This window comes from Halictus rubicundus, unplaced genomic scaffold (assembly GCF_050948215.1).
Source record: "Halictus rubicundus isolate RS-2024b unplaced genomic scaffold, iyHalRubi1_principal scaffold0866, whole genome shotgun sequence".
NCBI classification, from domain to species: domain Eukaryota; kingdom Metazoa; phylum Arthropoda; class Insecta; order Hymenoptera; family Halictidae; genus Halictus; species Halictus rubicundus.
The window spans coordinates 9,325-35,179 of NW_027489407.1; the positions used below are offsets into that span (position 1 = coordinate 9,325).

The following is a 25,855-nucleotide window of genomic DNA, read 5'->3' on the forward strand; positions in this document are numbered from 1 at the left end:
TATTCTGCTATATTCTAGTATATTTTGGCATATTCTCGTATATTCTTCTATATTCGAGTAATATTATGGTATATTCTCCTATATTCTAGTAATATTATCGTATATTCTCTTATATTCTTCTACATTCTAGTAATATTATGGTATATTCAAGTATATTCTGGTATATTCTGCTATATTCTAGTATATTCAGGTATATTCAGGTATATTCTGGTATATTCTAGTAATTTTTATGGTATTTTCTGGTATATTCTTCTATATTCTAGTAATATTATGGTATATTCTGGTATATTCTTCTATATTCTAGTAATATTATGGTATATTCTGTTATATTCTTCTATATTCTAGTAATATTATGGTATATTCTGGTATATTTTTCTATATTCTAGTTATATTATGGTATATTCTCGTATATTCTTCTATATTCGAGTAATATTATGGTATATTCTGGTATAGTCAAGTATATTCTGGTATATTCTGCTTTATTCTGGTACATTCTCGTATATTCTTCTATGTTCTAGTAATATTATGGTATATTCTCTTATATTCTTCTATATTCTAGTAATATTATGGTATATTCTGGTATATTCTTCTATATTCTAGTAATATTATGGTATATTCTGGTATATTCTGGTATATTCTGGTATATTCTGGTATATTCAGGTATATTCAGGTATATTCTGGTATATTCTAGTAATTTTTATGGTATTTTCTGGTATATTCTTCTATATTCTAGTAATATTATGGTATATTCTGCTATATTCTTCTATATTCTAGTAATATTATGGTATATTCTCGTATATTCTTCCATATTCGAGTAATATTATGGTATATTCTGGTATAGTCAAGTATATTCTGGTATATTCTGCTTTATTCTGGTACATTCTCGTATATTCTTCTATGTTCTAGTAATATTATGGTATATTCTCTTATATTCTTCTATATTCTAGTAATATTATGGTATATTCTGGTATATTCTTCTATATTCTAGTAATATTATGGTATATTCTGGTATATTCTGGTATATTCTGGTATATTCTGGTATATTCTAGTATATTCAGGTATATTCTCGTATATTCTTCTATATTCTAGTAATATTATGGTATATTTTATTATATTCTAGTATATTCAGGTATATTCTCGTATATTCTTCTATATTCTAGTAATATTATGGTATATTCTGGCATATTCTGCTATATTCTAGTATATTCAGGTATATTCTCGTATATTCTTCTATATTCCAGTAATATTATGGTATATTCAGGTATATTCTGGTATATTCTAGTATATTCAGGTATATTCTCGTATATTCTTCTATATTTGAGTAATATTATGGTATATTCTGGTATATTCAAGTATATTCTGGTATATTCTGCTATATTCAGGTATATACAGGTATATTCTGGTATATTCTTCTATATTCTAGTAATATTATGGTATATTCTGGTATATTCTTCTATATTCTAGTAATATTATGGTATGTTCTGGTATATTCTTCTATATTCTAGTGATATTATGGTATATTCTGGTATATTCTTCTATATTCTAGTAATATTATGGTATATTCTGGTATATTCTTCTATGTTCTAGTAATATTATGGTATATTCTGGTATATTCTTCTATATTCTAGTAATATTATGGTATATTCTGGTATATTCTTCTATATTCTAGTAATATTATGGTATATTCTCGTATATTCTTCTATATTCGAGTAATATTATGGTATATTCTCGTATATTCTAGTAATATTATCGTATATTCTCGTATATTCTTCTACATTCGAGTAATATTATGGTATATTCTCCTATATTCTAGTAATATTATCGTATATTCTCGTATATTCTTCTACATTCGCGTAATATTATGGTATATTCAAGTATATTCTGGTATATTCTGCTATATTCTAGTATATTCAGGTATATTCTGGTATATTCTTCTATATTCTAGTAATATTATGGTATATTCTGGTATATTCTTCTATATTCTAGTAATATTATGGTATATTCTTGTATATTCTTCTATATTCTAGTAATATTATGGTATATTCTGTTATATTCTTCTATATTCTAGTAAAATTATGGTATATTCTGGTATATTCTACTATATTCTAGTATATTCAGGTATATTCTAGTATATTCAGGTATATTCTCGTATATTCTTCTATATTCTAGTAATATTATGGTATATTCTGGTATATTCTGGTACATTCTGCTATATTCTAGTATATTCAGGTATATTCTCGTATAGTCTTCTATATTCTAGTAATATTATGGTATATTCTGGCATATTCTGCTATATTCTAGTATATTCAGGTATATTCTCGTATATTCTTCTATATTCTAGTAATATTATGGTTTATTCTTTCATATTCTGCTATATTCTCGTATATTCTATTATATTCTGCTATATTCTAGTATATTTTGGTATATTCTCGTATATTCTTCTATATTCGAGTAATATTATGGTATATTATGGTATATTCAAGTATATTCTGGTATATTCTGCTATATTCTGGTATATCCTCATATAATCTTCTATATTCTAGTAAAATTATGGTATATTCTGGTATATTCTACTATATTCTAGTAATATTATGGTATATTCTGGTATATTCTTCTATATTCTAGTAATATTATGGTATATTCTGGCATATTCTGCTATATTCTAGTATATTCAGGTATATTCTCGTATATTCTTCTATATTCTAAAAATATTATGGTATATTTTGGTATATTCTTCCATATTCGAGTAATATTATGGTATATTCTGGTATAGTCAAGTATATTCTGGTATATTCTGCTATATTCTAGTATATACTCGAATATTCTTCTATATTCTAGTAATATTATGGTATATTCTGGTATATTCTTCTATATTCTAGTAATATTATGGTATATTCTGTTATATTCTTCTATATTCTACTAATATTATTTTATATTCTCGTATATTCTTCTATATTCTAGTAATATTATGGTATATTATGGTATATTCAAGTATATTCTGGTATATTCTGCTATATTCTGGTACATTCTCGTATATTCTTCTATTTTCTAGTAATATTATGGTATATTCTGGTATATTCTTCTATATTCTAGTAATATTATGGTATATTCTGGTGTATTCTTCTATATTCTAGTAATATTATGGTATATTCTGGTATATTCTTCTATATTCTAGTAATATTATGGTATATTCTCGTATATTCTTCTATATTCGAGTAATATTATGGTATATTCTGCTATATTCTTCTATATTCTAGTAATATTATGGTATATTCTCGTATATTCTTCCATATTCGAGTAATATTATGGTATATTCTGGTATAGTCAAGTATATTCTGGTATATTCTGCTATATTCTGGTACATTCTCGTATATTCTTCTATGTTCTAGTAATATTATGGTATATTCTGGTATATTCTTCTATATTCTAGTAATATTATGGTATATTCTGGTATATTCTTCTATATTCTAGTAATATTATGGTATATTCTCGTATATTCTTCCATATTCGATTAATATTATGGTATATTCTGGTATATTCAAGTATATTCTGGTATACTCAGCTATATTCTAGTATATTCAGGTATATTTTGGTATATTCTTCTATATTCTAGTAATATTATGGTATATTCTGGTATATTCTTCTATATTCTAGTAATATTATGGTGTATTCTCGTATATTCTTCTATATTCGAGTAATATTATGGTATATTCTGGTATATTCTTCTATATTCTAGTAATATTATGGTATATTCTCGTATATTCTTATATATTCGAGTAATATTATGGTATATTCTCCTATATTCTAGTAATATTATCGTATATTCTCGTATATTCTTCTACAGTCGAGTAATATTATGGTATATTCTCCTATATTCTAGTAATATTATCGTATATTCTCGTATATTCTTCTACATTCCAGTAATATTATGGTATATTCAAGTATATTCTGGTATATTCTGCTATATTCTAGTATATTCAGGTATATTCTGGTATATTCTGGTACATTCTGCTATATTCTAGTATATTCAGGTATATTCTCGTATATTCTTCTATATTCTAGTAATATTATGGTATATTATGGTATATTCAAGTATATTCTGGTATATTCTGCTATATTCTGGTACATTCTCGTATATTCTTCTATTTTCTAGTAATATTATGGTATATTCTGGTATATTCTTCTATATTCTAGTAATATTATGGTATATTCTGGTATATTCTTCTATATTCTAGTAATATTATGGTATATTTTATTATATTCTAGTATATTCAGGTATATTCTCGTATATTCTTCTATATTCTAGTAATATTATGGTATATTCTGGCATATTCTGCTATATTCTAGTATATTCAGGTATATTCTCGTATATTCTTCTATATTCTAGTAATATTATGGTATATTCTGGTATATTCTAGTATATTCAGGTATATTCTCGTATATTCTTCTATATTTGAGTAATATTATGGTATATTCTGGTATATTCAAGTATATTCTGGTATATTCTAGTATATTCAGGTATATTCAGGTATATTCTGGTATATTCTTCTATATTCTAGTAATATTATGGTATATTCTGGTATATTTTTCTATATTCTAGTTATATTATGGTATATTCTCGTATATTCTTCTATATTCGAGTAATATTATGGTATATTCTGGTATATTCTGGTATATTCTGGTATATTCTGGTATATTCTAGTATATTCAGGTATATTCTCGTATATTCTTCTATATTCTAGTAATATTATGGTATATTTTATTATATTCTAGTATATTCAGGTATATTCTCGTATATTCTTCTATATTCTAGTAATATTATGGTATATTCTGGCATATTCTGCTATATTCTTGTATATTCAGGTATATTCTCGTATATTCTTCTATATTCCAGTAATATTATGGTATATTCAGGTATATTCTGGTATATTCTAGTATATTCAGGTATATTCTCGTATATTCTTCTATATTTGAGTAATATTATGGTATATTCTGGTATATTCAAGTATATTCTGGTATATTCTGCTATACTCAGGTATATACAGGTATATTCTGGTATATTCTTCTATATTCTAGTAATATTATGGTATATTCTGGTATATTCTTCTATATTCTAGTAATATTATGGTATGTTCTGGTATATTCTTCTATATTCTAGTAATATTATGGTATATTCTGGTATATTCTTCTATGTTCTAGTAATATTATGGTATATTCTGGTATATTCTTCTATATTCTAGTAATATTATGGTATATTCTGGTATATTCTTCTATATTCTAGTAATATTATGGTATATTCTCGTATATTCTTCTATATTCGAGTAATATTATGGTATATTCAAGTATATTCTGGTATTGTACTTTCCGACGGAGCGGGCACCTTTCGCGGCGTAGACTCTGTCGTAGAATCTATGAGGAGGCGTAAATTCCTCAATCGAGGGTGTTTCGACGACGCTACTCGGCGCGACCTTACGATCCTTTCGGATGATAAGGATGGTAAATATAAATTTGGAATTTAATGCTGCAAGGAGCAAACGGAACTATAGCGGCTGGTCCGCGTGTTGACGAGTTCCGGAGTCTAATCTCGATGTTGCCTTTGCGGGAGTTGCATTTAGACTAAAAGTTTTACCCCAACTCTCCATGCACTCGGGGTGCGTTGGCGTGGAGTGGGGGTATTCCATTTCGGGGTGGCAACGTCGCTGGATTTTGGCGGGCGAAATCACAGCTGTGGGCCCGATGTTCATCGGCCAGGGACCGTCGGATGGTCCCGCGATGCCACCTTTGTAGGTCCACGTTTTATGACAGTACGGTTGGCTGTTGAGGGCGCGAGGAAAATTCTAATGGGCAATTAAGAAAGGTTTCGTGAAGGCGACTTTCTCAAAAACAGCCCTAGAGGCCCGTGTCATAAAACGTGTATACCATCTGCACGCCAAATGTTGGGATGTGCCGATTTGTCAGTCGCGAGTAAAACTATTAAACTATTCTTGAAGGGATCGGTCCCTGGTCCCACCTTGAAATAGCGGTGCCGCGGATTTTCAAGGGGATCTTTTGTTTAACTCGCGGCTGAACATCCTCCCCCCGTTGAGAGACTCGCGATCAAAATAAATCTATATAGGATTAAAGATACGCTAGGTTTGAAGTACTAGAATGAACAAGTAAACTATCTTATGAGCTAAAGCTTAGCGATTACGATAAATTAGTTATTATCGGTTGAGGGATCGCGCGTTCTTGACGTCGATGTTGGATCCCGTGGTTCCTCCTCTGGCTGGTTCGGTAACGGTACAAGCCGTTTTACGCCCCGATCGAGTGTGGTTGTGGCTGTTCTCACTGTTGCAGCTCGAACTATGCCATCAGATCCGGGGTAGACCTTGATGACTCTCCCGAGTGGCCACTGCATCGGTGGTACGTTGTCCTCCCTCAAGAGCACGATGGTGCCCTCCTTGATGGGGTGTGTACCGCTGGACCATCTCGAACGACTCGTCATCTCGTTTAGGTACTCCTTGTACCATCGGTTCCAGAAATGCTGCTTTAGTTTCTGGATATGTTGCCAGGTTGAAAGTCTGTTTGATGGCACATCCCTGAAATCGCGCTCGCGCAGACTCGTTAACGAGTCGCCAATCAGGAAATGGCCAGGAGTTAGGACAAGGGTGTCATTTGGGTCTGATGAAATGGGAGTTAAAGGACGTGAATTTAGAACGGCTTCTATCTCAATAATTAAAGTGTTGAACACTTCAAATGTAAATCGTTCAGCACCTGCGATACGCCAGAAATGACGCTTGAATGATTTCACGGCCGCTTCCCAGATGCCGCCGAAGTGAGGTGTTAATGGAGGAATAAAATTCCACGTGATGGATCGGTCAGCAAGAAAGGTTTTGACCTTCTCGTTGTGGTCATCGGACTGCAAAAGTTCGCGGAGGTCTCGAAGCTCGTTGTTGGCGCCGACGAAATTGGTGCCATTGTCAGAGTAAATGTTAATACAATGACCTCGTCTAGCAATGAAACGACGTAGGGCTGCTATAAATGCTTCGGAGGTAAGATCGCTAACCAATTCTAGGTGAATGGCTTTTACTGAGAGGCAAACGAAAACTGCGACATATACTTTAATGTGGGTTCGACTTCGGTATCGTCGCTCCTTTATGAAAAAGGGACCGCAATAATCAACGCCGACGTTTGCAAATGGGCGTGAGTCGGTGACTCGAGCCTCAGGTAGGTCGCCCATCACGTATTGTGTTGGCGGCGGTTGGACACGGTAGCAGCGGACGCAGTTTCTGATGGTTTTCCCTACCTGACTCCGACCGTCGATGGGCCAATAACGGCGTCTAATCGCGTATAGGGTAGCCTGTGTACCAGCGTGTAATTGTATTCGATGCTCGTGTTCTATTATTAATGCCGTGATTCGAGCCTTTGGGAGGACGATGGGATGTTTTTGCGCGAATGGAATTCGCGAATTCTTCAGACGGCCTCCTACTCGCAGAATTCCGTCTTTGTCGATGAATGGGTTCAGTTGTTGCAGCTTACCCTTAACGCCTATTTCGCTTCTCGAGAGGCAGCGCAATTCTTCTGCAAAGTGTTGTCTTTGTATCAGTTTGATGATTACGTCGTGGGCGTATCTTAGTTCGGAGGATGTCAGACTTCCTTTGGTGGTGTTAGATCCTTTCCATCGGAGACAGCGCGCGATGATTCTTTGAAGCTTTCCCCATGAGGAGCAGTTGTCCAGAATCGTGGTGTCGCAAATTAATGCTTTGAGACAAATCGCGACCCTTTGTTCTGGGATTGTCTCTGGTTGAGGTAGTTCGGTAGTGGGCCAGAAAGATTCTTCTTCGTTGAGCCAAGTCGGACCGTGTTGCCAGATGGAAGGTTGAAGGAAGTCTTCTGGTGATTGACCTCGCGAGATAAGATCGGCCGGGTTGTCGGCAGTGGGTACGTGTCGCCAATCTGCGTTAGCTGTGCGCCTTTGAATTTCCGACACTCTGTTAGCCACGAAGGTTTTTAGAGTGTGTGGAGATGTCTTCACCCAATGGAGAACAATGGTGGAGTCGGTCCAATAGATGGTTTTATGTATTTCCACAGGTAGCGCTTGTTTTGCGGTCTCGACAAGAGAGGTTAGCAGAAGTGCTCCACATAATTCGAGTCGTGGTATTGAGATCGTTTTCAATGGGGCGACCTTGGATTTAGCGAACAAAAGAGTTGTCTCGGTGTGACCGCGTGAGTCGGTTGTACGCAGGTAGAGGCATGCTCCGTAGGCCTTTTCGCTTGCGTCACTAAAACCGTGTAGTTCGACTTTTCTTGGCGATTCAATGATTGTGCGTCGCGGGAACGTGATGTTGTTCAGCGCTGGCAATCTATTATAAAAACGTATCCATTCGGTATGGATATCCATTGGCAGCGACTCGTCCCAGTCAACCTTTATGGTCCAGATCCTTTGTAGTAGCATTTTTGCCGTAACAATTACTGGCCCGAGCAGCCCTAGTGGATCATATATCTTTGCTATTTCTGAGGTGATACTGCGTTTGGTCGAACGTGATGGTGGAGAGCAAGTTTCGACTGCGTACGTAATAGAGTCGTTTGAGGAATTCCAGACAATCCCTAAGGTTTTGAGAGTGGATGACTCTCCCAGGTATAATTTTTTGTTAATGGCCTGCTCGGGCAAGCCAGTCAGAAGAGTAAGGTCATTAGATGCCCATTGTCGTATTGTCAGTCTTGCGGTCTTGAGTATTTGTGTGAGGTCTTCGCGTAAGGATAATGCCTCTTCTATGGTCGATGTACCGGTCAGAACGTCATCCACGTAAAAGTCACGCAATAAAATCTTGCCGGCTTGAGGAAAGCGGTGGCCTTCGTCTCGACTGAGCTGTGTCAAACAGCGAATTGCAAGATATGGTGCAGCAGATAGTCCAAATGTCACAGTATTCAGCTCATAAGTTTTAATAGAACCCGTAGTATCGCGCCAGAGGATACGCTGAAATTTCCTGTCTTCCGGACGTACAAGGAACTGTCGGTACATCTTTTCAATGTCTCCCGTCAGTACGTATCGATGAATGCGGAATCTTAATAAAATGTGGAGTAGATCGTCTTGAATTTTTGGACCGGTGTGGAGAGCGTCATTTAATGCTATGCCTGAATTAGTCGTGGCAGAACCGTCGAAGACTACGCGGAGTTTGGTTGTGTCACTGGTGACCTTAACGACCCCGTGATGTGGTAGGTAATACCCCTCAGGTGACTGTTGTTCCTGTGGCAGTTCGCTCATGTGTCCGAGGTCAAGGTATTCTTGGATCACCGCGTGATACTCTTGCTTGAGTGCGGGTTCTCGTTGGAGTTTTCGCTCCAATGAATGGAGTCTTTTTTTCGCTTGTACCTTGGAGTCTCCGAGACGCGACAATTTCTCGTTGAAAGGTAAAGCCACGACGTATCTGCCGTCACGATTCCGAACTGTGTGTTCTTGGAAATGGCTTTCGCAAATTATATCAGATTCAGACAGATGCTGTCTTTGTGGGCCTTCTTCAACCTCCCAGAAACGGGTGAGGTCGAATTGTAACGCGGTGGTCGCGTGGCAAAGTGTGCCATGAGCAGGAGAAGTGACTGGCGCGCTCCCCCCGTTGACCCAACCGAGTTGCGATTTTTGAAGGTAGAGATCGGACTCATCTGGGCGTGACAAGACAATTTGGCCGACGCATAAGATTGAGAGGGCTGTTCCGGATCCTAATAACAAATCGATCGGTGCCGGTCGATGGAATTCCGGATCTGCAAGGTGCAGATTCGGCGGAATTTTTATTGTTCCGCGATCAATCTCTTGATCTGGAACGAAAGGCGCGATGTCGTTCACAATGAGGAACGTAAGCGAACGTTGGTAATTGCTTACTCGCGAAGCTATAGTAGCCTTCAGTGCGTGGGTTGCTACAGTGGTCATAGCGTTCAGAGAACCAATGGGAACCGAGCACTTCATCCGCGGGATGTTGATTTTTTGAGCAAGGCGTTCAGAAATTAAGTTAATCGATGCGCAAGTGTCGATTAATGCTCGACAATCTATCGGACGTTTATTTTTGTTGAAGATCTGGATTTGTGCCGTAACTAAAATTTCGTTTGTGATTGCGTTTATGGTGAACGCTCGATGGTAGCCCGTTCCGTTTTGTTCTCTGTGTCTTAGCCGTCATTCTGTATCGGATTGAGCGTTTATTGTTCCGCTTGTTGACGCTTGCTGCTCGAAGTGATGAAGCAACGTGTGGTGTCGTAGCTGACATATTCGGCATGAACCTCGATCGCAATTTTGCGCGCTATGCCCTGGGTGTAGGCAGTTGGTGCATAATTTGGCCCTTTCAACGGCGAACTTGCGTTTTTCGGGAGTCATTCCGCGGAATTTTTCGCAACCCCATGTGCTATGATCTCCGTAGCAGATCGGGCACTCCTTCGGTTGTGAATTTGGACGCGTTTCGTTAAAATTCGACGCGTTTTTTGATTTGTTATCGGCGGTCTGACGTGTTTTACTCGTTACGAAAGCGTGTGATCTGGCGGGTGGTCTTGTTGACTGCGGATGGCTTGTGAAGTTCGCGCTGGGGCGTGTCGATTGCGGATAGCTTGTAAAATTCGGTCTAGGGCGTAATGGCACCGCGGAGGCACTGGATGGTCCAGTTTGTGCGCAACTTGCGCGTTTCTCGAGAAAATCCAAGAGGTCCGTGTACGACGGCATGTTTTTGCCTTTTATCGTTAGTTCCCAAAGCCATGCAGTGTCGCTGCTAACCTTGGATAATATCATTGATATTAAAGAGCCGTTACATCTTGTGAAGTCTTCTCCTAGATTTTTCAAGGCTCGTAGATGCTGGTTGACCGAGTTCACGAGATCGTCTAACGCCTCTGGAGTGTCCTTTACTAATCTCGGATAATCCCTAATTGCGTCGCAATGTTTTAAGATTATTCTCCGCGGACAATCGTACTTCTTTTTGAGCAGTTCTATTGCATCGTAATAATTCGCGTCTGTCGTGTTTAACGCGGAGATGCACTTCAACGCCTTTCCGTGTAAGGTTGAACGGAGGTACTGCAGTTTTTGCAACGGAGTCAGATTTTCATTCGAGTCAATCGTTGATTTGAATGTGTCGAAATATGATACCCAATCTTCGATGTTTCCGTCGAACGATGGCAACCGCATTTCTGGTAACTTGATTGCCATCGGAGCAGTTACCGATGTCGCGAGTGACTCGACTGTTCCGCGACGTTGGGGCAAAGTTGGTTGCGCCTTTTCTATTATTTTGTTGGCTCTGACAACTATCGCGTAGTACTCGTTTTGTATCTCGTATCGGCGAGGTTCCTGGTTTTCGTCTAATGCCTCTAGCTCGGATTGTATATCATCGAAACGCTTCCAAAATTCAATGAGACCGTTCAAATGCATTTTTATAAGATCTATGTCAGGTGGTTGTTCGGTATCGACGGAATCTAAGAATTTCGAGAATGCCGTAATCTGACCGATTACACTGCCGCGCTTACGCTTTAAAGTGCTGAGAGCCGTTGCTTGAGACAAGGATGGGTTTGTCATAGGCATTTTGTGATGAAGGAGATGTTTTGGGAGATTGACGAACGAAAAACGAGCCTACCTTTGATGCGCTGAATTCAGGATGGTGAACTGGTGTCAGACACCTGGCGTTGACCCAAATCGTCAATTGCTTGGCCCACAAACTGCGACCTTCCAGATGCTGGTTGGTCCAGCCCTTGGTAATCCGGGATACTGCAAGTTGTTGGGATGCTGGTTGGTCCAGACAGGATCTCCCGATTGCAGGTGTTGTCCCGTTGTAAACGATGCGCAAGGCTGCGTTGAATCACGTTCACAAAGTCTTTTGTCCACTGTAACTGTCACTCAGTGTCATTTATTTTTTTTTGGATCACACGGCACTGATGATCCGGCTCGAAGGACCAATGTACTTTCCGACGGAGCGGGCACCTTTCGCGGCGTAGACTCTGTCGTAGAATCTATGAGGAGGCGTAAATTCCTCAATCGAGGGTGTTTCGACGACGCTACTCGGCGCGACCTTACGATCCTTTCGGATGATAAGGATGGTAAATATAAATTTGGAATTTAATGCTGCAAGGAGCAAACGGAACTATAGCGGCTGGTCCGCGTGTTGACGAGTTCCGGAGTCTAATCTCGATGTTGCCTTTGCGGGAGTTGCATTTAGACTAAAAGTTTTACCCCAACTCTCCATGCACTCGGGGTGCGTTGGCGTGGAGTGGGGGTATTCCATTTCGGGGTGGCAACGTCGCTGGATTTCGGCGGGCGAAATCACAGCTGTGGGCCCGATGTTCATCGGCCAGGGACCGTCGGATGGTCCCGCGATGCCACCTTTGTAGGTCCACGTTTTATGACAGTACGGTTGGCTGTTGAGGGCGCGAGGAAAATTCTAATGGGCAATTAAGAAAGGTTTCGTGAAGGCGACTTTCTCAAAAACAGCCCTAGAGGCCCGTGTCATAAAACGTGTATACCATCTGCACGCCAAATGTTGGGATGTGCCGATTTGTCAGTCGCGAGTAAAACTATTAAACTATTCTTGAAGGGATCGGTCCCTGGTCCCACCTTGAAATAGCGGTGCCGCGGATTTTCAAGGGGATCTTTTGTTTAACTCGCGGCTGAACAGGTATATTCTGCTATATTCTAGTATATTCAGGTATATTCTGCTATATTCTGGCATATTCTGCTATATTCTAGTATATTCAGGTATATTCTCGTATATTCTTCTATATTCTAGTAATATTATGGTATATTATGGTATATTCAAGTATATTCTGGTATATTCTGCTATATTCTGGTACATTCTCGTATATTCTTCTATTTTCTAGTAATATTATGGTATATTCTGGTATATTCTTCTATATTCTAGTAATATTATGGTATATTCGGGTATATTCTTCTATATTCTAGTAATATTATGGTATATTCTCGTATATTCTTCCATATTCTAGTAATATTATGGTATGTTCTGGTATATTCTTCTATATTCTAGTGATATTATGGTATATTCTGGTATATTCTTCTATATTCTAGTAATATTATGGTATATTCTGGTATATTCTTCTATGTTCTAGTAATATTATGGTATATTCTGGTATATTCTTCTATATTCTAGTAATATTATGGTATATTCTGGTATATTCTTCTATATTCTAGTAATATTATGGTATATTCTCGTATATTCTTCTATATTCGAGTAATATTATGGTATACTCTTGTATATTCTAGTAATATTATCGTATATTCTCGTATATTCTTCTACATTCGAGTAATATTATGGTATATTCTCCTATATTCTAGTAATATTATCGTATATTCTCGTATATTCTTCTACATTCGCGTAATATTATGGTATATTCAAGTATATTCTGGTATATTCTGCTATATTCTAGTATATTCAGGTATATTCTGGTATATTCTTCTATATTCTAGTAATATTATGGTATATTCTGGTATATTCTTCTATATTCTAGTAATATTATGGTATATTCTTGTATATTCTTCTATATTCTAGTAATATTATGGTATATTCTGTTATATTCTTCTATATTCTAGTAAAATTATGGTATATTCTGGTATATTCTACTATATTCTAGTATATTCAGGTATATTCTAGTATATTCAGGTATATTCTCGTATATTCTTCTATATTCTAGTAATATTATGGTATATTCTGGTATATTCTGGTACATTTTGCTATATTCTAGTATATTCAGGTATATTCTCGTATAGTCTTCTATATTCTAGTAATATTATGGTATATTCTGGCATATTCTGCTATATTCTAGTATATTCAGGTATATTCTCGTATATTCTTCTATATTCTAGTAATATTATGGTTTATTCTTTCATATTCTGCTATATTCTCGTATATTCTATTATATTCTGCTATATTCTAGTATATTTTGGTATATTCTCGTATATTCTTCTATATTCGAGTAATATTATGGTATATTATGGTATATTCAAGTATATTCTGGTATATTCTGCTATATTCTGGTATATCCTCATATAATCTTCTATATTCTAGTAAAATTATGGTATATTCTGGTATATTCTACTATATTCTAGTAATATTATGGTATATTCTGGTATATTCTTCTATATTCTAGTAATATTATGGTATATTCTGGCATATTCTGCTATATTCTAGTATATTCAGGTATATTCTCGTATATTCTTCTATATTCTAAAAATATTATGGTATATTTTGGTATATTCTTCCATATTCGAGTAATATTATGGTATATTCTGGTATAGTCAAGTATATTCTGGTATATTCTGCTATATTCTAGTATATTCTCGAATATTCTTCTATATTCTAGTAATATTATGGTATATTCTGGTATATTCTTCTATATTCTAGTAATATTATGGTATATTCTGTTATATTCTTCTATATTCTACTAATATTATTTTATATTCTCGTATATTCTTCTATATTCTAGTAATATTATGGTATATTATGGTATATTCAAGTATATTCTGGTATATTCTGCTATATTCTGGTACATTCTCGTATATTCTTCTATTTTCTAGTAATATTATGGTATATTCTGGTATATTCTCCTATATTCTAGTAATATTATGGTATATTCTGGTGTATTCTTCTATATTCTAGTAATATTATGGTATATTCTGGTATATTCTTCTATATTCTAGTAATATTATGGTATATTCTCGTATATTCTTCTATATTCGAGTAATATTATGGTATATTCTGCTATATTCTTCTATATTCTAGTAATATTATGGTATATTCTCGTATATTCTTCCATATTCGAGTAATATTATGGTATATTCTGGTATAGTCAAGTATATTCTGGTATATTCTGCTATATTCTGGTACATTCTCGTATATTCTTCTATGTTCTAGTAATATTATGGTATATTCTGGTATATTCTTCTATATTCTAGTAATATTATGGTATATTCTGGTATATTCTTCTATATTCTAGTAATATTATGGTATATTCTCGTATATTCTTCCATATTCGATTAATATTATGGTATATTCTGGTATATTCAAGTATATTCTGGTATACTCAGCTATATTCTAGTATATTCAGGTATATTTTGGTATATTCTTCTATATTCTAGTAATATTATGGTATATTCTGGTATATTCTTCTATATTCTAGTAATATTATGGTATATTCTCGTATATTCTTATATATTCGAGTAATATTATGGTATATTCTCCTATATTCTAGTAATATTATCGTATATTCTCGTATATTCTTCTACAGTCGAGTAATATTATGGTATATTCTCCTATATTCTAGTAATATTATCGTATATTCTCGTATATTCTTCTACATTCCAGTAATATTATGGTATATTCAAGTATATTCTGGTATATTCTGCTATATTCTAGTATATTCAGGTATATTCTGGTATATTCTGGTACATTCTGCTATATTCTAGTATATTCAGGTATATTCTCGTATATTCTTCTATATTCTAGTAATATTATGGTATATTATGGTATATTCAAGTATATTCTGGTATATTCTGCTATATTCTGGTACATTCTCGTATATTCTTCTATTTTCTAGTAATATTATGGTATATTCTGGTATATTCTTCTATATTCTAGTAATATTATGGTATATTCTGGTATATTCTTCTATATTCTAGTAATATTATGGTATATTTTATTATATTCTAGTATATTCAGGTATATTCTCGTATATTCTTCTATATTCTAGTAATATTATGGTATATTCTGGCATATTCTGCTATATTCTAGTATATTCAGGTATATTCTCGTATATTCTTCTATATTCTAGTAATATTATGGTATATTCTGGTATATTCTAGTATATTCAGGTATATTCTCGTATATTCTTCTATATTTGAGTAATATTATGGTATATTCTGGTATATTCAAGTATATTCTGGTATATTCTAGTATATTCAGGTATATTCAGGTATATTCTGGTATATTCTTCTATATTCTAGTAATATTATGGTATATTCTGGTATATTTTTCTATATTCTAGTTATATTATGGTATATTCTCGTATATTCTTCTATATTCGAGTAATATTATGGTATATTCTGGTATATTCTGGTATATTCTGGTATATTCTGGTATATTCTAGTATATTCAGGTATATTCTCGTATATTCTTCTATATTCTAGTAATATTATGGTATATTTTATTATATTCTAGTATATTCAGGTATATTCTCGTATATTCTTCTATATTCTAGTAATATTATGGTATATTCTGGCATATTCTGCTATATTCTTGTATATTCAGGTATATTCTCGTATATTCTTCTATATTCCAGTAATATTATGGTATATTCAGGTATATTCTGGTATATTCTAGTATATTCAGGTATATTCTCGTATATTCTTCTATATTTGAGTAATATTATGGTATATTCTGGTATATTCAAGTATATTCTGGTATATTCTGCTATACTCAGGTATATACAGGTATATTCTGGTATATTCTTCTATATTCTAGTAATATTATGGTATATTCTGGTATATTCTTCTATATTCTAGTAATATTATGGTATGTTCTGGTATATTCTTCTATATTCTAGTAATATTATGGTATATTCTGGTATATTCTTCTATGTTCTAGTAATATTATGGTATATTCTGGTATATTCTTCTATATTCTAGTAATATTATGGTATATTCTGGTATATTCTTCTATATTCTAGTAATATTATGGTATATTCTCGTATATTCTTCTATATTCGAGTAATATTATGGTATATTCAAGTATATTCTGGTATTGTACTTTCCGACGGAGCGGGCACCTTTCGCGGCGTAGACTCTGTCGTAGAATCTATGAGGAGGCGTAAATTCCTCAATCGAGGGTGTTTCGACGACGCTACTCGGCGCGACCTTACGATCCTTTCGGATGATAAGGATGGTAAATATAAATTTGGAATTTAATGCTGCAAGGAGCAAACGGAACTATAGCGGCTGGTCCGCGTGTTGACGAGTTCCGGAGTCTAATCTCGATGTTGCCTTTGCGGGAGTTGCATTTAGACTAAAAGTTTTACCCCAACTCTCCATGCACTCGGGGTGCGTTGGCGTGGAGTGGGGGTATTCCATTTCGGGGTGGCAACGTCGCTGGATTTCGGCGGGCGAAATCACAGCTGTGGGCCCGATGTTCATCGGCCAGGGACCGTCGGATGGTCCCGCGATGCCACCTTTGTAGGTCCACGTTTTATGACAGTACGGTTGGCTGTTGAGGGCGCGAGGAAAATTCTAATGGGCAATTAAGAAAGGTTTCGTGAAGGCGACTTTCTCAAAAACAGCCCTAGAGGCCCGTGTCATAAAACGTGTATACCATCTGCACGCCAAATGTTGGGATGTGCCGATTTGTCAGTCGCGAGTAAAACTATTAAACTATTCTTGAAGGGATCGGTCCCTGGTCCCACCTTGAAATAGCGGTGCCGCGGATTTTCAAGGGGATCTTTTGTTTAACTCGCGGCTGAACATCCTCCCCCCGTTGAGAGACTCGCGATCAAAATAAATCTATATAGGATTAAAGATACGCTAGGTTTGAAGTACTAGAATGAACAAGTAAACTATCTTATGAGCTAAAGCTTAGCGATTACGATAAATTAGTTATTATCGGTTGAGGGATCGCGCGTTCTTGACGTCGATGTTGGATCCCGTGGTTCCTCCTCTGGCTGGTTCGGTAACGGTACAAGCCGTTTTACGCCCCGATCGAGTGTGGTTGTGGCTGTTCTCACTGTTGCAGCTCGAACTATGCCATCAGATCCGGGGTAGACCTTGATGACTCTCCCGAGTGGCCACTGCATCGGTGGTACGTTGTCCTCCCTCAAGAGCACGATGGTGCCCTCCTTGATGGGGTGTGTACCGCTGGACCATCTCGAACGACTCGTCATCTCGTTTAGGTACTCCTTGTACCATCGGTTCCAGAAATGCTGCTTTAGTTTCTGGATATGTTGCCAGGTTGAAAGTCTGTTTGATGGCACATCCCTGAAATCGCGCTCGCGCAGACTCGTTAACGAGTCGCCAATCAGGAAATGGCCAGGAGTTAGGACAAGGGTGTCATTTGGGTCTGATGAAATGGGAGTTAAAGGACGTGAATTTAGAACGGCTTCTATCTCAATAATTAAAGTGTTGAACACTTCAAATGTAAATCGTTCAGCACCTGCGATACGCCAGAAATGACGCTTGAATGATTTCACGGCCGCTTCCCAGATGCCGCCGAAGTGAGGTGTTAATGGAGGAATAAAATTCCACGTGATGGATCGGTCAGCAAGAAAGGTTTTGACCTTCTCGTTGTGGTCATCGGACTGCAAAAGTTCGCGGAGGTCTCGAAGCTCGTTGTTGGCGCCGACGAAATTGGTGCCATTGTCAGAGTAAATGTTAATACAATGACCTCGTCTAGCAATGAAACGACGTAGGGCTGCTATAAATGCTTCGGAGGTAAGATCGCTAACCAATTCTAGGTGAATGGCTTTTACTGAGAGGCAAACGAAAACTGCGACATATACTTTAATGTGGGTTCGACTTCGGTATCGTCGCTCCTTTATGAAAAAGGGACCGCAATAATCAACGCCGACGTTTGCAAATGGGCGTGAGTCGGTGACTCGAGCCTCAGGTAGGTCGCCCATCACGTATTGTGTTGGCGGCGGTTGGACACGGTAGCAGCGGACGCAGTTTCTGATGGTTTTCCCTACCTGACTCCGACCGTCGATGGGCCAATAACGGCGTCTAATCGCGTATAGGGTAGCCTGTGTACCAGCGTGTAATTGTATTCGATGCTCGTGTTCTATTATTAATGCCGTGATTCGAGCCTTTGGGAGGACGATGGGATGTTTTTGCGCGAATGGAATTCGCGAATTCTTCAGACGGCCTCCTACTCGCAGAATTCCGTCTTTGTCGATGAATGGGTTCAGTTGTTGCAGCTTAACCTTAACGCCTATTTCGCTTCTCGAGAGGCAGCGCAATTCTTCTGCAAAGTGTTGTCTTTGTATCAGTTTGATGATTATGTCGTGGGCGTATCTTAGTTCGGAGGATGTCAGACTTCCTTTGGTGGTGTTAGATCCTTTCCATCGGAGACAGCGCGCGATGATTCTTTGAAGCTTTCCCCATGAGGAGCAGTTGTCCAGAATCGTGGTGTCGCAAATTAATGCTTTGAGACAAATCGCGACCCTTTGTTCTGGGATTGTCTCTGGTTGAGGTAGTTCGGTAGTGGGCCAGAAAGATTCTTCTTCGTTGAGCCAAGTCGGACCGTGTTGCCAGATGGAAGGTTGAAGGAAGTCTTCTGGTGATTGACCTCGCGAGATAAGATCGGCCGGGTTGTCGGCAGTGGGTACGTGTCGCCAATCTGCGTTAGCTGTGCGCCTTTGAATTTCCGACACTCTGTTAGCCACGAAGGTTTTTAGAGTGTGTGGAGATGTCTTCACCCAATGGAGAACAATGGTGGAGTCGGTCCAATAGATGGTTTTATGTATTTCCACAGGTAGCGCTTGTTTTGCGGTCTCGACAAGAGAGGTTAGCAGAAGTGCTCCACATAATTCGAGTCGTGGTATTGAGATCGTTTTCAATGGGGCGACCTTGGATTTAGCGAACAAAAGAGTTGTCTCGGTGTGACCGCGTGAGTCGGTTGTACGCAGGTAGAGGCATGCTCCGTAGGCCTTTTCGCTTGCGTCACTAAAACCGTGTAGTTCGACTTTTCTTGGCGATTCAATGATTGTGCGTCGCGGGAACGTGATGTTGTTCAGCGCTGGCAATCTATTATAAAAACGTATCCATTCGGTATGGATATCCATTGGCAGCGACTCGTCCCAGTCAACCTTTATGGTCCAGATCCTTTGTAGTAGCATTTTTGCCGTAACAATTACTGGCCCGAGCAGCCCTAGTGGATCATATATCTTTGCTATTTCTGAGGTGATACTGCGTTTGGTCGAACGTGATGGTGGAGAGCAAGTTTCGACTGCGTACGTAATAGAGTCGTTTGAGGAATTCCAGACAATCCCTAAGGTTTTGAGAGTGGATGACTCTCCCAGGTATAATTTTTTGTTAATGGCCTGCTCGGGCAAGCCAGTCAGAAGAGTAAGGTCATTAGATGCCCATTGTCGTATTGTCAGTCTTGCGGTCTTGAGTATTTGTGTGAGGTCTTCGCGTAAGGATAATGCCTCTTCTATGGTCGATGTACCGGTCAGAACGTCATCCACGTAAAAGTCACGCAATAAAATCTTGCCGGCTTGAGGAAAGCGGTGGCCTTCGTCTCGACTGAGCTGTGTCAAACAGCGAATTGCAAGATATGGTGCAGCAGATAGTCCAAATGTCACAGTATTCAGCTCATAAGTTTTAATAGAACCCGTAGTATCGCGCCAGAGGATACGCTGAAATTTCCTGTCTTCCGGACGTACAAGGAACTGTCGGTACATCTTTTCAATGTCTCCCGTCAGTACGTATCGATGAATGCGGAATCTTAATAAAATGTGGAGTAGATCGTCTTGAATTTTTGGACCGGTGTGGAGAGCGTCATTTAATGCTATGCCTGAATTAGTCGTGGCAGAACCGTCGAAGACTACGCGGAGTTTGGTTGTGTCACTGGTGACCTTAACGACCCCGTGATGTGGTAGGTAATACCCCTCAGGTGACTGTTGTTCCTGTGGCAGTTCGCTCATGTGTCCGAGGTCAAGGTATTCTTGGATCACCGCGTGATACTCTTGCTTGAGTGCGGGTTCTCGTTGGAGTTTTCGCTCCAATGAATGGAGTCTTTTTTTCGCTTGTACCTTGGAGTCTCCGAGACGCGACAATTTCTCGTTGAAAGGTAAAGCCACGACGTATCTGCCGTCACGATTCCGAACTGTGTGTTCTTGGAAATGGCTTTCGCAAATTATATCAGATTCAGACAGATGCTGTCTTTGTGGGCCTTCTTCAACCTCCCAGAAACGGGTGAGGTCGAATTGTAACGCGGTGGTCGCGTGGCAAAGTGTGCCATGAGCAGGAGAAGTGACTGGCGCGCTCCCCCCGTTGACCCAACCGAGTTGCGATTTTTGAAGGTAGAGATCGGACTCATCTGGGCGTGACAAGACAATTTGGCCGACGCATAAGATTGAGAGGGCTGTTCCGGATCCTAATAACAAATCGATCGGTGCCGGTCGATGGAATTCCGGATCTGCAAGGTGCAGATTCGGCGGAATTTTTATTGTTCCGCGATCAATCTCTTGATCTGGAACGAAAGGCGCGATGTCGTTCACAATGAGGAACGTAAGCGAACGTTGGTAATTGCTTACTCGCGAAGCTATAGTAGCCTTCAGTGCGTGGGTTGCTACAGTGGTCATAGCGTTCAGAGAACCAATGGGAACCGAGCACTTCATCCGCGGGATGTTGATTTTTTGAGCAAGGCGTTCAGAAATTAAGTTAATCGATGCGCAAGTGTCGATTAATGCTCGACAATCTATCGGACGTTTATTTTTGTTGAAGATCTGGATTTGTGCCGTAACTAAAATTTCGTTTGTGATTGCGTTTATGGTGAACGCTCGATGGTAGCCCGTTCCGTTTTGTTCTCTGTGTCTTAGCCGTCATTCTGTATCGGATTGAGCGTTTATTGTTCCGCTTGTTGACGCTTGCTGCTCGAAGTGATGAAGCAACGTGTGGTGTCGTAGCTGACATATTCGGCATGAACCTCGATCGCAATTTTGCGCGCTATGCCCTGGGTGTAGGCAGTTGGTGCATAATTTGGCCCTTTCAACGGCGAACTTGCGTTTTTCGGGAGTCATTCCGCGGAATTTTTCGCAACCCCATGTGCTATGATCTCCGTAGCAGATCGGGCACTCCTTCGGTTGTGAATTTGGACGCGTTTCGTTAAAATTCGACGCGTTTTTTGATTTGTTATCGGCGGTCTGACGTGTTTTACTCGTTACGAAAGCGTGTGATCTGGCGGGTGGTCTTGTTGACTGCGGATGGCTTGTGAAGTTCGCGCTGGGGCGTGTCGATTGCGGATAGCTTGTAAAATTCGGTCTAGGGCGTAATGGCACCGCGGAGGCACTGGATGGTCCAGTTTGTGCGCAACTTGCGCGTTTCTCGAGAAAATCCAAGAGGTCCGTGTACGACGGCATGTTTTTGCCTTTTATCGTTAGTTCCCAAAGCCATGCAGTGTCGCTGCTAACCTTGGATAATATCATTGATATTAAAGAGCCGTTACATCTTGTGAAGTCTTCTCCTAGATTTTTCAAGGCTCGTAGATGCTGGTTGACCGAGTTCACGAGATCGTCTAACGCCTCTGGAGTGTCCTTTACTAATCTCGGATAATCCCTAATTGCGTCGCAATGTTTTAAGATTATTCTCCGCGGACAATCGTACTTCTTTTTGAGCAGTTCTATTGCATCGTAATAATTCGCGTCTGTCGTGTTTAACGCGGAGATGCACTTCAACGCCTTTCCGTGTAAGGTTGAACGGAGGTACTGCAGTTTTTGCAACGGAGTCAGATTTTCATTCGAGTCAATCGTTGATTTGAATGTGTCGAAATATGATACCCAATCTTCGATGTTTCCGTCGAACGATGGCAACCGCATTTCTGGTAACTTGATTGCCATCGGAGCAGTTACCGATGTCGCGAGTGACTCGACTGTTCCGCGACGTTGGGGCAAAGTTGGTTGCGCCTTTTCTATTATTTTGTTGGCTCTGACAACTATCGCGTAGTACTCGTTTTGTATCTCGTATCGGCGAGGTTCCTGGTTTTCGTCTAATGCCTCTAGCTCGGATTGTATATCATCGAAACGCTTCCAAAATTCAATGAGACCGTTCAAATGCATTTTTATAAGATCTATGTCAGGTGGTTGTTCGGTATCGACGGAATCTAAGAATTTCGAGAATGCCGTAATCTGACCGATTACACTGCCGCGCTTACGCTTTAAAGTGCTGAGAGCCGTTGCTTGAGACAAGGATGGGTTTGTCATAGGCATTTTGTGATGAAGGAGATGTTTTGGGAGATTGACGAACGAAAAACGAGCCTACCTTTGATGCGCTGAATTCAGGATGGTGAACTGGTGTCAGACACCTGGCGTTGACCCAAATCGTCAATTGCTTGGCCCACAAACTGCGACCTTCCAGATGCTGGTTGGTCCAGCCCTTGGTAATCCGGGATACTGCAAGTTGTTGGGATGCTGGTTGGTCCAGACAGGATCTCCCGATTGCAGGTGTTGTCCCGTTGTAAACGATGCGCAAGGCTGCGTTGAATCACGTTCACAAAGTCTTTTGTCCACTGTAACTGTCACTCAGTGTCATTTATTTTTTTTTGGATCACACGGCACTGATGATCCGGCTCGAAGGACCAATGTACTTTCCGACGGAGCGGGCACCTTTCGCGGCGTAGACTCTGTCGTAGAATCTATGAGGAGGCGTAAATTCCTCAATCGAGGGTGTTTCGACGACGCTACTCGGCGCGACCTTACGATCCTTTCGGATGATAAGGATGGTAAATATAAATTTGGAATTTAATGCTGCAAGGAGCAAACGGAACTATAGCGGCTGGTCCGCGTGTTGACGAGTTCCGGAGTCTAATCTCGATGTTGCCTTTGCGGGAGTTGCATTTAGACTAAAAGTTTTACCCCAACTCTCCATGCACTCGGGGTGCGTTGGCGTGGAGTGGGGGTATTCCATTTCGGGGTGGCAACGTCGCTGGATTTCGGCGGGCGAAATCACAGCTGTGGGCCCGATGTTCATCGGCCAGGGACCGTCGGATGGTCCCGCGATGCCACCTTTGTAGGTCCACGTTTTATGACAGTACGGTTGGCTGTTGAGGGCGCGAGGAAAATTCTAATGGGCAATTAAGAAAGGTTTCGTGAAGGCGACTTTCTCAAAAACAGCCCTAGAGGCCCGTGTCATAAAACGTGTATACCATCTGCACGCCAAATGTTGGGATGTGCCGATTTGTCAGTCGCGAGTAAAACTATTAAACTATTCTTGAAGGGATCGGTCCCTGGTCCCACCTTGAAATAGCGGTGCCGCGGATTTTCAAGGGGATCTTTTGTTTAACTCGCGGCTGAACAGGTATATTCTGCTATATTCTAGTATATTCAGGTATATTCTGCTATATTCTGGCATATTCTGCTATATTCTAGTATATTCAGGTATATTCTCGTATATTCTTCTATATTCTAGTAATATTATGGTATATTATGGTATATTCAAGTATATTCTGGTATATTCTGCTATATTCTGGTACATTCTCGTATATTCTTCTATTTTCTAGTAATATTATGGTATATTCTGGTATATTCTTCTATATTCTAGTAATATTATGGTATATTCGGGTATATTCTTCTATATTCTAGTAATATTATGGTATATTCTCGTATATTCTTCCATATTCGATTAATATTATGGTATATTCTGGTATATTCAAGTATATTCTGGTATACTCTGCTATATTCTAGTATATTCAGGTATATTCAGGTATATTCTGGTATATTCTTCTATATTCTAGTAATATTATGGTGTATTCTGGTATATTCTTCTATATTCTAGTAATATTATGGTATGTTCTGGTATATTCTTCTATATTCTAGTAATATTATGGTATATTCTGGTATATTCTTCTATGTTCTAGTAATATTATGGTATATTCTGGTGTATTCTTCTATATTCTAGTAATATTATGGTATATTCTGGTATATTCTTCTATATTCTAGTAATATTATGGTATATTCTCGTATATTCTTCTATATTCGAGTAATATTATGGTATATTCTCCTATATTCTAGTAATATTATCGTATATTCTCGTATATTCTTCTACATTCGAGTAATATTATGGTATATTCTCCTATATTCTAGTAATATTATCGTATATTCTCGTATATTCTTCTACATTCGAGTAATATTATGGTATATTCAAGTATATTCTGGTATATTCTGCTATATTCTAGTATATTCAGGTATATTCAGGTATATTCTGGTATATTCTAGTAATTTTTATGGTATTTTCTGGTATATTCTTCTATATTCTTACTAGAATAATATTACTATATTATGGTATATTCTGCTATATTCTTCTATATTCTAGTAATATTATGGTATATTCTCGTATATTCTTCCATATTCGAGTAATATTATGGTATATTCTGGTATAGTCAAGTATATTCTGGTATATTCTGCTATATTCTGGTACATTCTCGTATATTCTTCTATGTTCTAGTAATATTATGGTATATTCTGGTATATTCTTCTATATTCTAGTAATATTATGGTATATTCTGGTATATTCTTCTATATTCTAGTAATATTATGGTATATTCTGGTATATTCTGGTATATTCTGGTATATTCTGGTATATTCTAGTATATTCAGGTATATTCTCGTATATTCTTCTATATTCTAGTAATATTATGGTATATTTTATTATATTCTAGTATATTCAGGTATATTCTCGTATATTCTTCTATATTCTAGTAATATTATGGTATATTCTGGCATATTCTGCTATATTCTAGTATATTCAGGTATATTCTCGTATATTCTTCTATATTTGAGTAATATTATGGTATATTCTGGTATATTCAAGTATATTCTGGTATATTCTGCTATATTCAGGTATATACAGGTATATTCTGGTATATTCTTCTATATTCTAGTAATATTATGGTATATTCTGGTATATTCTTCTATATTCTAGTAATATTATGGTATGTTCTGGTATATTCTTCTATATTCTAGTAATATTATGGTATATTCTGGTATATTCTTCTATGTTCTAGTAATATTATGGTATATTCTGGTATATTCTTCTATATTCTAGTAATATTATGGTATATTCTGGTATATTCTTCTATATTCTAGTAATATTATGGTATATTCTCGTATATTCTTCTATATTCGAGTAATATTATGGTATATTCAA

General features: G+C 37.8%; 2 protein-coding genes across 2 annotated transcripts; both read right to left on the reverse strand.

Moving 5' to 3' along the window:
- Window positions 1-6,196: 6,196 nt before the first annotated feature.
- LOC143364702 (uncharacterized) lies at window positions 6,197-9,904 on the reverse strand. Its single transcript, XM_076804899.1, has one exon. It carries the CDS (start codon window positions 9,902-9,904, stop codon window positions 6,197-6,199), a length of 3,708 nt encoding a protein of 1,235 aa, XP_076661014.1.
- A 1,691-nt stretch (window positions 9,905-11,595) lies between these two features.
- Window positions 11,596-21,297, reverse strand: LOC143364703 (uncharacterized). The gene is made up of 2 exons (XM_076804900.1): window positions 17,627-21,297; window positions 11,596-11,791 (listed from the first exon to the last, which is right to left on the reverse strand). Exons 1-2 carry the CDS (start codon window positions 21,295-21,297, stop codon window positions 11,596-11,598), a joined length of 3,867 nt encoding a protein of 1,288 aa, XP_076661015.1.
- Window positions 21,298-25,855: the final 4,558 nt, after the last annotated feature.